The sequence below is a fragment of the Lytechinus variegatus genome, chromosome 17, assembly GCF_018143015.1.
Source record: "Lytechinus variegatus isolate NC3 chromosome 17, Lvar_3.0, whole genome shotgun sequence".
In the NCBI taxonomy this organism is placed as follows: Eukaryota; Metazoa; Echinodermata; class Echinoidea; order Temnopleuroida; family Toxopneustidae; genus Lytechinus; species Lytechinus variegatus.
In genome coordinates, this window is record NC_054756.1 from 2,722,759 (window position 1) to 2,735,963 (window position 13,205).

General features: G+C 36.8%; 1 protein-coding gene across 1 annotated transcript in view; it reads right to left on the reverse strand.

The window, feature by feature from the left end:
- LOC121430740 overlaps nucleotides 1-13,205 on the reverse strand; it is a 40,864-nt gene that overhangs the window by 26,498 nt on the left and 1,161 nt on the right. Inside the window, exon 2 of the mRNA XM_041628109.1 lies at nucleotides 10,636-10,918. Within this exon, the coding sequence (XP_041484043.1) occupies nucleotides 10,636-10,800 (165 nt within the window). The 5' untranslated portion in view covers nucleotides 10,801-10,918. The remainder of the gene's footprint in view (nucleotides 1-10,635; nucleotides 10,919-13,205) is intronic.

Genomic DNA, 13,205 nt, shown 5'->3' on the forward strand with positions numbered 1-13,205 from the left:
CTGACCAATCGTTTAAGAATGCAACCTTATCGGTCCAATCTTGTGGCTCTTTCAATGTCTTTGAGAGTATCTATTCTCTACAAACAGTGAATGATATTGAGGTGAAGCTCTGGGTCTGATTGCAGAAAATGATGAGATGGTGGATCATTAAATGCCCATCTTTGGTTGGATGCTGCAATCAACCAACAGGCTACCAGCTATCTGCAATCCCAGGGTAGAGCTCTGCAGCACAACTCTATCACACCTTAAAATCCCTCTAGACAACTTGAAGAAACCAGGCATTCCATGATATCCTTTGATAGTGGTCATTACTCCAGCACGCCTCCTGGAAAAGTCTACTCTCGGTTTCTAGCCTCAGTGACATCACAACAAGACCTGCACTTTCCTCTAGCTTTTCCCTCTGTCTCCAAATCTTGCTCTTGGCAATACAGATGTCAAGTTGTCTCACAACCCCCCTCTCACAGGAGACATGTATCTCTGTAGTAAACTCTTCAGAACAGGTGTTGGGTTCAATCTACATTGCATCAAAGGCAGCACCGAGTCCCCCCTAAATGTAGTCTCCACTTGCAAACCTCATCGTCAAGAGCAATTTTCTCCCAACCACAACTTGATTTTGATTTGACCCAAGTTATTATGCTCCAGAATCAACTCTTTATGGGGCAAGGCAACCAGATCTCAGCGTCTACACGGGGTTCCCATCATGGTGATGATCTGTGCGCAATCTCGGCAAACGAAGTCCCCGAGATCAGTCACTAAGTGAATTAAACGCGTAGCGTGCGTAAATAGACTTGTCACTCTGGCGACTCATCCACCGAAGAGAAACAGAGGCACAAAGAAAAAGCAAGTTCATCGACTTAATAGGTTGCCTGCCGGGTGGGTAGGCTTTAATCAGAGCTTGGAGTCCCTTAGGACCGAAGGGGGCTGGCTACAGGAAATCCAAGCACTCCCTTACAGCGATTCAAATTTCCACCTCAAGCAAACCTGTGAGAAGCAGGTGCCTTGGCTGGGTATACTATCACTACATTTAGCAACATTATATTCTATATCCTTGGGGTGGGGTGTACTGCATGTACATGTACGGTGCAAAAGCTTTCTGTCAGATTCAATAATAGAACAAGCTGTGCAGAACAGGTGATTTTTAAACTATTCATGTACAGCTCTAGATAAAATCCAAGTTTTATGTTCTTGGACAAAAGTGGGCATTTGTACAGTGTAGATGTGACAATATGAATTTCAGCAAATTTTTGAAATCTGTACTGTACTCAGGGGGGGGTTGCAGGGTGAGGGAGTTTTGAGGGGTAACTTTCCAGCATAAGGGAATAATTTTCCTGGTACACATTGCAATTTGCTGAACACATTCTAAAAGTCTGCTCGTTTACACAAGACTATTTATTAATAAGCCAGTTCGTACTTCCTTTCTGTGCATGATCAAAAGATTCTACGCATGATCAGAAGAAGGTCATTTGTACTAAAGTGACATGGTGCTTTAAAATCTAATGAGATAAGCACCAACTTTGATGTCTTGATTATTAATATTTTTTGAATTGTCGTTTTCATTTACATCCACAAAAAACAACAATGCTTCCACAACCAACTAGCATTTCACAGTTTGTCAAGTACATTGTGCAACATGCTAAGATATGCATTCAAAGTAGGAATGCAACAAATACCTTCATTAAGTGTCCATTGGTGTGCTATTCTAGTCACCTGGTCTATTCAATTTCTTCATCCTGCTATGTAAGGCAAGCTTACATAATATTAATATCGTGCTTTGAAATCTGCCTATCATGATGAAAGAAATGAAAGGTCATTTGACCAAAATTGTCCATGAAGTAACTACGAACTGGTCTATTGGGAGCATTTCTCTTTAATGGCCCAAATAATCAATTTTGGTCAGTGAAATTATTCCCTCTGCACTGTACTGGCATTTTCAATCAAATGGCAAAAGGTTTTAACTAGCTTTCTGTGGTCATTTAAAAAGCAAATAGCAGAATACATTTTCACATTTAGCCCCATTATTGACTTTGGAATATAAAGTGATTCCCAGCTATTAAACAGAGTTCTCCGTGCTGAATCAGCTACCAAACCAGGGGGAAGGGGGGGGTAGGGCACATTGAACCCCCCCCCCCCCCCCCGAGATCTTGATCACTGATTGTACGAGCAAAATAGTAGTGTGCGATGTGATCTATGAGGCTGTATTGATAATTATTTGGAAATGGAATCAATTCTTTTTTTCAATATGAGACTAATTGCTCTAATTTCCAAGAATGCTCATTTTATGTGTAAGTAATCTTTGAAGCATTCCTAACAATTGTGTTTGAAAAAATTGGTTTTAAAATCACTTGCCTATGTACAGCATTTCTCTGGAGTTTTTTGTTGTTTTTTTTTTACTTTTTGCTTTTCTTAGATTATGCCAAATTCATTGCAGAACCTTTAAATGTTTATGAAAGTAAAAATAGTCATCTTTATAGATAAAGATTAGAAAAAGTTTCCATTTGAGTCAGTGATGGTGCCATGGAAAAATGTTGCACAGCAGAATGGTCACAGAGAATGTAGGGGGGATGGTTCATCCCCAGCCCCCCCCCCCCCCCCAGCCCCAGATGTACTGAGGTCTAACTGATGAAAGGTAAATATTGTTGAAAATACACTGTAAGCACCTCATATTGGTTCTACATGAACTACTCTTGATAAATCCCTTAAATTCTTGGTGTACACATAATTGATGATTTGACCACAGCTAATTAGCCAACCTGCCAATAGGAAATGGTTGGATCGAGACTTGAATTATGGATTGGAAACATCGCTGACGTAGATTTCCTTTGACTTCCTATGGTCATTATCCAAGATAGACACATGCTGAAACTTTAGTCTTCCAGGGAAGCTTTTAGTGCTAACAATATTACAGGGTTAGTGCTCAGCAAAACAAGATTTCAATCATGAGAAAGTCTTTGTCACAACACCATCTTTATTCTAGATCTGGCACATTACATGTAGACTTTGAAAAATCATAAAATCTCAGCTGAAAATATGATAAAAATCAGTACAGGGCTGGAATATCATGCATATTTTGCTTATTTCTCAGAAATTACACACTTTATACCAGAATCAGACCGGCACAAATATTAGCATAAAAACACTTTGATGGTCATTCTGTTCGACACCATATATACATGTATGCATACATGTATATGTGAGATCTATTTGGTGGCAGCAGGCAGTATGTGAATTTCAAAAAGAAAATCACATAATTTTTTATCTAAATACTTCATGATCTGCTTTTTAATTTGATAGCTAAATCACAAAAAAATTTAAGAAACACTTAATATTTAGTTTGTCTCTTTGAATAATGCTTGTATTTCTATAATTTGATGGGTCTGAACACAGAATTCCTACAATGCCGTATACATTCCATGGTAGGCATGAATGGCATAGCCTTTATGCATAGTTGATCATCAACAAAACTGTCGAGTCAGTCCAACAAGAAGTCTGTATTAAAAGCGTCATCATTTCATAAAATCATTGGAATTCAAGCATTGTTTCAAATAAAGGGAACTTAATACATGTACTTCTTTGTCATTTTCTATGATTGAGATACCAAATTAAAGAGCTGATGTTGAAATACTTTTAGACATATGATTTTCTTTTTGAAATTCAGATGCCATCTGACTTGCACAGAGTACATGTACATGTATGTGTGCATGATGAATCTTCTAAATTACACCATGGTGAAAAAAAGAGATTCTTTGCTTTACGATGAAAGGTCATTTGTCTACAATATTTGTGATTGAATTCAAGTGATCAAAATAATACAGTTTTGTTTATTCTAGGAAGTACTGTATATTCCCCAAGTGGGAATTTCCCTTTTGTTTCTCGTCAGTCTTTTACACTGTATATCTTGTTTTAAACATACCACGATTCAATACCTGAAAATGTGGAAGAATATATTTTCAGAAATCACTTTTTTAGAAATAAAATTAGCCTGATTGGAGCAACGGGCCTAGAGACGCCTCGGTGATCACAGCGAGGGGGGGTTTAAATGCCAGTGTAGCAATTGCCGACAGTATTAAGGAAATGTCTCATTCAACTTCATTGCAGACGAGGTGGTAAAAAAAAACGGCTCTGTAATTTGGCAGACAGTCATTTACTGCCTGTGACTCACTGATGCTGTTGAACAGCAGAAAATAATTTGCCTTAATGATCAAACAACAGTCAGCTACTAAGGCCGTGTTTATGCTTCCACTTTTGAGGCCAGAATCAGCGTTTCCAAACGTGATTAGTCCAAAACACGGTTGCCTCCATGCTTACTTTCTTTTAAACCCTGTTTCAAAACGCCGATCGTAAACTGACAAAAAGGTGCGTTTGTAAACGTTGTTTGACCAGAATCAGGCTTTCTGGGGAAGTATAAGCAGAACCACGATCGTAAACGTGTTTAAATGACGTCATTTGGTACATGCTTCCGGTGAGATGAAAATCCGCGGGCAAATACAGTTGCATTGCCCCATGTTATCTCCTCGTAATAACAACACTCAGAAAAAAAACTTTTGAAAAAAGGCACGCCCAATTTAACCTCGCTTTTCCTGCAAAGCCAGCTGGAGATCGTGATTTCGCCTCTGAAAAGTTAAGCATAAACAGCACTCCCAGAACCACGTTTACCATCAGCGTTTTGAATCAACGTTTGAAAATGCCGATTCTGTCCTTGCAATGGAAGAATAAACACACCTTATGAAGTTCACACAGAGTGTTCTGCAAGTTAATAAAAAGATGAATTAAAGGACAAGTCCACCCCAACAAAATTTTGGATAAAAGGAGAAAATTCAACAAGCATAACACTGAACATTTCATCAAAATCAGATTGTAAGATAAGAAATTTATGACATTTTACAGTTTTGCTTAATATCACAAAACAGTTATCCTGGTTGGTTTGCAAATGAGCGGACTGATGACGTCACCCACTCACTATTTTTGTATTTTATTATTTATGGGGCAAGTCCAAGAATTCGCGCGCGTTATGTATGGGACATTTCAGAGGCTTCAATGACCTGAAAAATAGTGTTAATTGACTTTTATTTGATTGAATACCCTCATGATGGTAGACATCTAGAAGAATAATCAAGGAAAAAATGGTGGCATATGACCTCGACCTTGACCTTTTAGAGAGAAAAGATGAGCCGTTACGTATGGGACGTAGAAAAAAGACAATTTTTAAAACAATTTTTTCAAGTTGAGAATTCTCTGAAAGTATTTCATTTGACAACTTGTAACTCAGTGTGATAGAAGTCACAATACTCTAGTATATCTAAGGCAAGTTTCATGTCATAAGCCAAATCCCTCTAATTACAGACTCTAATTAAACAAATTAATGACATGTTACGTATGGGACAGTTACGTATGGGACATTTTGTCCCCATAGAGAATGTACACAATTTCTCCCATAATTTAAAAACTGAAATAATTTAAAATATGGAAATAACAAAAGAGTTTCTGTCTTTTAAAATGTTCTATTGAGACTATTTGATATGACTGAAAAGGAAATTAGCCATTTCAACATTTTTTCCTTGTTTTTCATGGTTTCATGAATTTCTTATGTATTTCTATTGTTTTTTATTTTATTCATATTTTTCCATTTTCACAATTTTTTTGCTTCAATTGTTTTCATTAATCAGTATTCATAACAAATCAGTCTTTAAAATTGAAGAAAAGGTAAATAATCACTTTTTAGAGCACTCTTGAAATTTGTTTTTCTCCATTCACTTTATACACAAATCTCCCAATTGACATAGTGTGTAAATGTCCCATACGTAACATGTTGTCCCATATGTAACAATTTTTTAATTAACTTTTAATCAAAAAGTAAACTCTATTTTTGAAACTTTTTTGGTATAACATTTTCATACTTTATAAATTAGAACTTCCCAGAGATGCAACAATACAAGTATTGTATTATGAGAAATAACTTAAAAAAACATCCTCAAAATGTTACGTATGGGACATTCCGTCCTTGCACAAGACCTAATTAATTAGATGACATCACTTCTTTTCCCCAAAAAGTAATAAGATGTTAGGGGGTCCATGTCCCACCTATGACTAAATCTCACAAGTTTTGTTTTTATTTTCTATGAGTTTTTATAATTGTCCCATACGTAATGCCCATTTTACCAATTATGCAAATTAGGTGCCCCAAATTACCATAAATATGCATATTATCAAATTTTTCTTAATGAAATTTAAAAATTCAACATTTGGGCTTTCTTACCCCACCAAAGATAACTTCTTAAATTAAAGATGAAATTTTGCCTTCTAGGGTGACCTTTTCTTGGACTTGCCCTATGAAATGTGAAAAATTCTAATTTTTTTTATTGTCATGTGAAACTAAATTTTCTTCCTGAACATGGGGAATTACCATCATCTTAATAGGCTATGATTAATAAAGTCAAGTTGATTCTTATTGTCAAATCTGTGAAAATTGTATAATTCAAACAACAAGTGGAATGCCTCTGACCGTCTCACCTGCATCACGCGGTTCAATATAGCAGCAGTGCTGACTTTGAAAACTACTCTAACTCGCACAAGATGTTCAGTGATACATGGTTACTCTTACGTCCACTTTTTATGAACTAGACCAATAAACTTACAGAGATATGATGGTTATTCAACAAAAAACCCAACATGGCCAAAGTTCATTGACCTTACATGACCTTTGACCTTGATCATGTGACCTGAAACTCGCACAGGATGTTCAGTGATACTTGATTACTCTTATGTCCAAGTTTCATAAATCAGATCCATAAACTTTCAAAGTTATGATGGTAATTCAACAGATACACCCAATTCGGCCAAAGTTCATTGACCTTTGACCTTGGTCATGTGACCTGAAATGCGCACAGGATGTTCAGTGATACTTGATTACTCTAATGTCCAAGTTTAACGAACTAGACCAATAAACTTTCAAAGTTATGATGGTAATTCAAAAACTTAACCTCAGGTTAAGATTTTGATGTTGATTCCTCCAACATGGTCTAAGTTCATTGACCCTAAATGACCTTTGACCTTGGTCATGTGACATGAAACTCTAATAGGATATTCAGTAATACTTGATTAACCTTATGGCCAAGTTTCATGAACTAGGTCCATATACTTTCTAAGTTATGATGTCATTTCAAAAACTTAACCTTAGGTTAAGATTTGATGTTGACGCCGCCGTCGCCGTCGGAAAGGCGACGCCTATAGTCTCACTCTGCTATGCAGGTGAGACAATAAAAACAAAAAGAAATAGTGAGTGAGGGATATCATCAACTCCCTCATTTGCATAACACAGATTTGTGCATACATACATGTAACTGTTTTGTGATATTAAAGCGAAACTCAAAAATGTCATAACTTTCTTATTTTCAAGACATCCGATTTGTTGAAATTTTTTAGCATTATGCCTGTGTGATTTTGATTCAAATAAACAATTTTCTGGGGTGGACTTGAGCTTTTATGAAGAAAATTGTTATATCTTGTATGAAAGAGGTTTGACTTTTTGTGTCTGTACCAGTCTATATTATTACCATGTTACACTCCTTGATCGCAGCTACCAACCTTAATTGAGAATAAAATCCTATTGTAACATAAATCTCCTTTTATCCTATTTTCAAGCCTAAAATCCTATCTTTATTCAAATTTTGAAAAATAGTTACTGACAATTATTGTTCTTCAAAGTTTTGAAAATCCTACATGTATTTCTTAATAAAAATCCCATTCAGTGTCACTTTCCCATACAAATTCCAAGTCATATGCTTTTCATACTGCACATATTTTCCTCAACCCCAGAAAATTGGTGGGGCTAAGGGGGTCTTAGCCCCACCAATTTCCTAGGGTTAAGCTCAGCCCACTTCATTTTCACACTACATTTTAGCAAAGTGAGCTAGCACGTGTTAAAATAGTACGGTACTATCTGGCCCTGCAAAAAAGCAGGGTTAGCCGGCTTATTGCGGTGCTAGCACCACAGTAGCGGTGCTAAGAGATGCAGTGTGAAACGAAACCGGGCTAAGGAAAGGTGGGGCTAAGGAAAGGTGGGGCTAAGTATTAGCCAATCACAGAAGTCGAAATTGCACTTTAATCAAGTTATGTGTGGCGAAATCATGATCATCAATATTCTTGAGCTGTGCAATAGTCCAGGGTTGAGGTGTTATCCCTGGCTAAGCAAATAGTACAGGGTTAAGAAAAACGGTGTGAAACAAAACAAGAGTGTCGCTACTAAGGCAAGCACATAATATGCCCGCCTGTAACGCAGAAAATGGAGTTATTAGTCAAGCAAGAGAAGTGGAAGGGGCAACTTCACCTTGGACCTGACCTCAAAATTAATATTGGAATCCATGCTAGTATCATAGACACTAAATCATATGAGCGTATATAAACTGAAGTAATATCGCTTTTACCAGAACTGCAGTTAATGTTAGGATGAAAACATGGCACTGTGAGTGACCTTGACCTTTGACCTCCAAATCAATAGGCTTGCTGGATCCACGCTAGCATCATACACACTAAATCATATGAGCCTAAAGTTAAACTGAAATTATTGTGTAGCTTTTACCAGGACTGCAGAATGGTAGGATGAAAACATGTCCCAGTGACCTTGACCTTTCACCTTTTGACCTCACAAGAGATAGGCTCACTGGAATCCATACTACTGTCAAACACACAAAATTATATGAGCCTAGGATTAGTTAAACTGAAGTTATTGCGTTTACAAGGAAACGTTGACGGACAGACACTGAGCGTGATACAATAATAAGTCCCGTACGATGGGTGAATAATCTAGTATGGGGTTAAGGATACTGCAGTGGGAAAAGCATATTAATAGGATAAAATCCTACTACATGTAAATGGCAGCTCTGCTCCAGTGTATACATGTAGTGAGTGATTGTATTACCGACCGGCCTTGTATTACCGAACGCGCGCATCATATGCGTTTGAAAATAATCAAATACGCTCAAACCTTTGCAACTTCCTTCCAAAGGACACTTAAATAGAAAAATGATGAAAAATTATCAAAAACACAATTTCGAAGTCTTTATATCAAAACAATAAAATATGGTCAAAATAGCTCATCAGTGACTTTGTTGTTTTCCCAACTTTTCCCATAGAAAACACACGTTCGGTAATACGATACCTTTTCAAGTGACCAAAATATTTCACTTGCGAAGAGGGGTCCGATTGGAAGCTGATGTCGTAAAAATGGAAAACAATTTCGGCAAAATTTCTGCATGTTTATATTTTGTAGGTATTTGTGTATTTATGGTGAAAGTTTGGTGAATTTTATTGGAATAATGTGTTTGATATGATCAAGTTCATGAAAAGTGTTCGGTAATACGATCCACTACCATACTTAGGTTTTTGCCTTCAAGTGAATTTATGCAAAAATTCAACAGAAGTCAGTTCCTTTATATTAAAGGTAGGTAAGCCGATGAGCAATTTTTCAAAGCCCTTGGAAAAAATGGATAAAAACATTTCTCCTGTGATTATTTTTCAAGAAGAAACGAGGAAAGGATCATGATAAATAATTTTTAAAAATTCAACGTTGTTGATGTACATGTTTTTTGTGAGAACTTTTAGTTTGCAAAGCCATCAGGCTTTCCAAAGGTTCTCCTTTTCCATTATCAATCTCTGTAAATGATGAACATTCTTTATGCATTATTATTTCGATTTTAATATCAGTATATACATATGCATTGTTTGTAATAATTGTGTAAATATGTTTTTATGAGAATGGAATAAATGATCAATCAATCAATCGATCAAAAAAAAAACATGTGCTTTATAGTGCTCAAGATATCTATTTCTGCTTCAAACAAAATTATGAATTGTGATAAAATATTACCAATATCCGCGGTACATGTACATGTATATCCCTTGACTATTTGAGAGAGCTATTTATAGAGTTCAAATTACTGGTATACTATACATGTGCTACATCTTTGACACTGTGGAGTGAAAATTATTTTTTTTTCAAATGTTATTTATTAGAAAAATAAAAAGGCATTTTCCTCATGGCTACCCTTAGTAGCGTACCTAGGATTTTCAATAGGGGGGCAAAATTGTCCGCAAAAAAATTTACCCCCCCCAAAGAAAAAAGGTCCTAAACCACCAATAAAGGACTTTGTGACAGAAAAAAAATTGACAAGCAAAAAAAAAAAAAAAATTAAGGTCTTCAGCTTCTCTTCAGGAGGGGAAGGGGGGGAAAGTCTGCCACCCCCAATCCCATCGTAGGTACGCTAGTGGCTAACCTCAATCTGGCGGTTGAAATTACATTCAATATGTGACAAGACAGGTCCAAATGATGAAATTTAGTTTCAATCACAAGTTTACCTTTTCTTTCAAAGTGATGTCCTTTTGCCACTGGACTGCTCATGCGAGCAAATATGAACATGTGAAGCTGGCAGGCTACTTTATAATAGATCACAGGCACAAACCCTAATGTTTGAAGAAAGGGGTCTGAATTATTTACAGCCTGGGATTTGTGCAATGTACTGAATGTCCTCAAATCTAGGCTCAGCAAGTGTAAACTTGTGCTAGGCTTGGAACAAATACATACTCAAAGTGTATTAATTCTGGGTCTGTGCCTGTGCAGATGTAAATGCTGCTGCAACTTACTCTAACTTGGGCCGAGTTGTTGCTATGGTGGGCAATGGACTCCTCTTGCTTTGGGGTGGAGCGGCGGAGTGGAGCAGCATTCTGTTCTGCAGACACCACCGGGTGATTGTTGACCCCGGCGTCACGTCGCCTCTTGAACATAGAGCACCCGGCACAGCAGCTCATGAACACATGAGGGCGCTCTTTACCTGTGCTGCCAGCAGCACACCAGCTGGCAACTTTGCTTGTGTCTGTCTCTGATGGCGTGTGCTGATGATGTACGGCTGCCTGGTTGCCTCAGAACCTGCAAACACAATGCAAGATCAATAGATCCGTGAACTGCTTTCCCTTTCCAAACTTTTCAAAATAAGATTCAAAGTTCATTATAGTAAATACAGACATTGGAAGTTGAATCTTCACTTCCCTGAGTAGTATAGTACACGTTATGTTTTACCCAAGGGAGATATTTTGCCTGGTGAGAAAATATTGTTCCCAGGGGCGGTATTCTGAAAATCGCGTGAACTTTGGTGTTAAATATTGTGTTACATGTATCCCTCTGATTTTCACGCGCCTAACATACCCCCAAATCCGTAATTCTAAAAACCGTGTTACGTGTATCTTCAGCCTCTCCCACTCTGTATTTGTTTAATCAAATCAAATGCGCTGTTAAAGAAAAGATCATGCAAAAAAGGAAAAGTTCTGTCTCATTCATTCTCCTTCTTTAAAGATTGAAAACAAAATGGCCGAAAGATACTGAGAACGAATGCGACATAGAGGTCTTACTTTTCCTTTTTAAGAGGGTCAAGTTTAAGCCTAGATGTCAGGATTCTGTGTCATGATAGACCTTCAACCATATAATTGAGGTAATTAATGTAATTTATTTTTGTCCCCTTTATATCATATAGAGTGAGCATTATTGCCCATTGCGACCCAATTCTACCCCACTTTAAAGAGTACACATGCCTGCCTAATATTACATGGACGAGTCCTGGGTTATGGTGGGATAAGTCTTCATGTTGAATTTTAAAACTTCATTGACATGCAAATTTACATGTATAGTAACTTGGGGCAAATAATTAGAATAATTGGTAAGCTGAGCATTAAATCAAAGAAAATTGAAACAAATCTTTTGAGATTATAGGTGGGACCCCCCCCCCCCCCAATAAAATTTTGGGGGTCCATGTCCAACCCATAATTGCAAAAGATTTGTTTAGATTTTCTATGATTTAAAAGGGGTGAATATGAAATTACCGTAGGTGGTGTCATAGGATGCAATGCCCAATCATACATGTACTTAACATTTTGAGGACATTTTTCAAGGCATTTCCCAGAAAACAATACATTATTGTTGCATCTCTAGGAAGTTCTAATTTTATGAATGAAAATGAAATACCACAAAAATTAACAATATGAATTTTAAGTATGAAACAATTATCGGTATATTACTAAATATGTTACTTTTTTACACAAGATCAAAAGGATCTATCTTTGACTTCATTCAAGGCATACAAAATGACATAAAACTTCATAGAAGTATACTAGAGTAATGAACCTTTCCCCACACCAAACTGCACTACCTTCAGAGAGTACTTATAGGAGCTGTGTGGACTTTGAAAACTACTGAATAATAACTCAAAAATAAATAAACACAATACATGTACTTACATCGGCCGATGAATATCATGAAGTGATTTCATGATATTTATTAGCCGATGCAAGTATTTTGCAATCCATGATATTTATCGGCCGACCCAAGTATTTTTTTTACCTACGTAAGTACATGTAAAGTGGCACTGCTCATGCCTAAGCCCTCTTTTACAAAGTTTTAGCCTAAGGTTACATACGCATCTGTATCTGACTTTGGCTACCACTTTCTAATCATTAGCAGGCCTCTATGAAAAAAAATTTCATCACTTGCCTTGTCGGGCAAGTGATAAAAAAATTTGCTTGCCCGGTAGAAAAAACTGCTTGCCCAATTTTTTTTCAAAAATTCTTTTGCTCTTAATTATTCTTTTCTGTCCTGGCTGAACTTGATTTACTGGCGCTGGCCTCGGCATTTCTTTTTCTTGACTCTTGTTTTATAAGCTGTTCTGGTCGCCGATCACGACGACAAAAGTCGCCTCTTTTAATCTGACATTGTGACAACTCATTGTTTATTTCGTTTGAAGTTGAAGCCGAGTCCTGGCTGAGTCAGTCCGAAGCTTGCATGCATTCAGCGCGATCTAGCTCGAGACACTTGTTCACTGCTACATGTACCACCCTGCCTGTGGGGAATCTACAGTTAGGACTATGGTATGCCAATGTTGTACAGAGCACACACTTTAAAAATTCATTAAAATATCACTTTTGTGACCAAAATTACTAATTTCCATACAGTTGCAATTTAGTTTTCATTAGTAACTTGGAAATAATTTTTGTATTCACCAAGCGCTCAAAAACTTTAATTTTTTGCATATTTTTGTGTACTCCCTCTATTGGTGGAAAGTAATATGGCAAGAAAATTTTCATTTTTTGATCTCTATTTTTAATTAAGAAAAAAATGATTTAAAGAATCAAAATTAAATAAGAGCCAAGTTGTATGAATAATACAT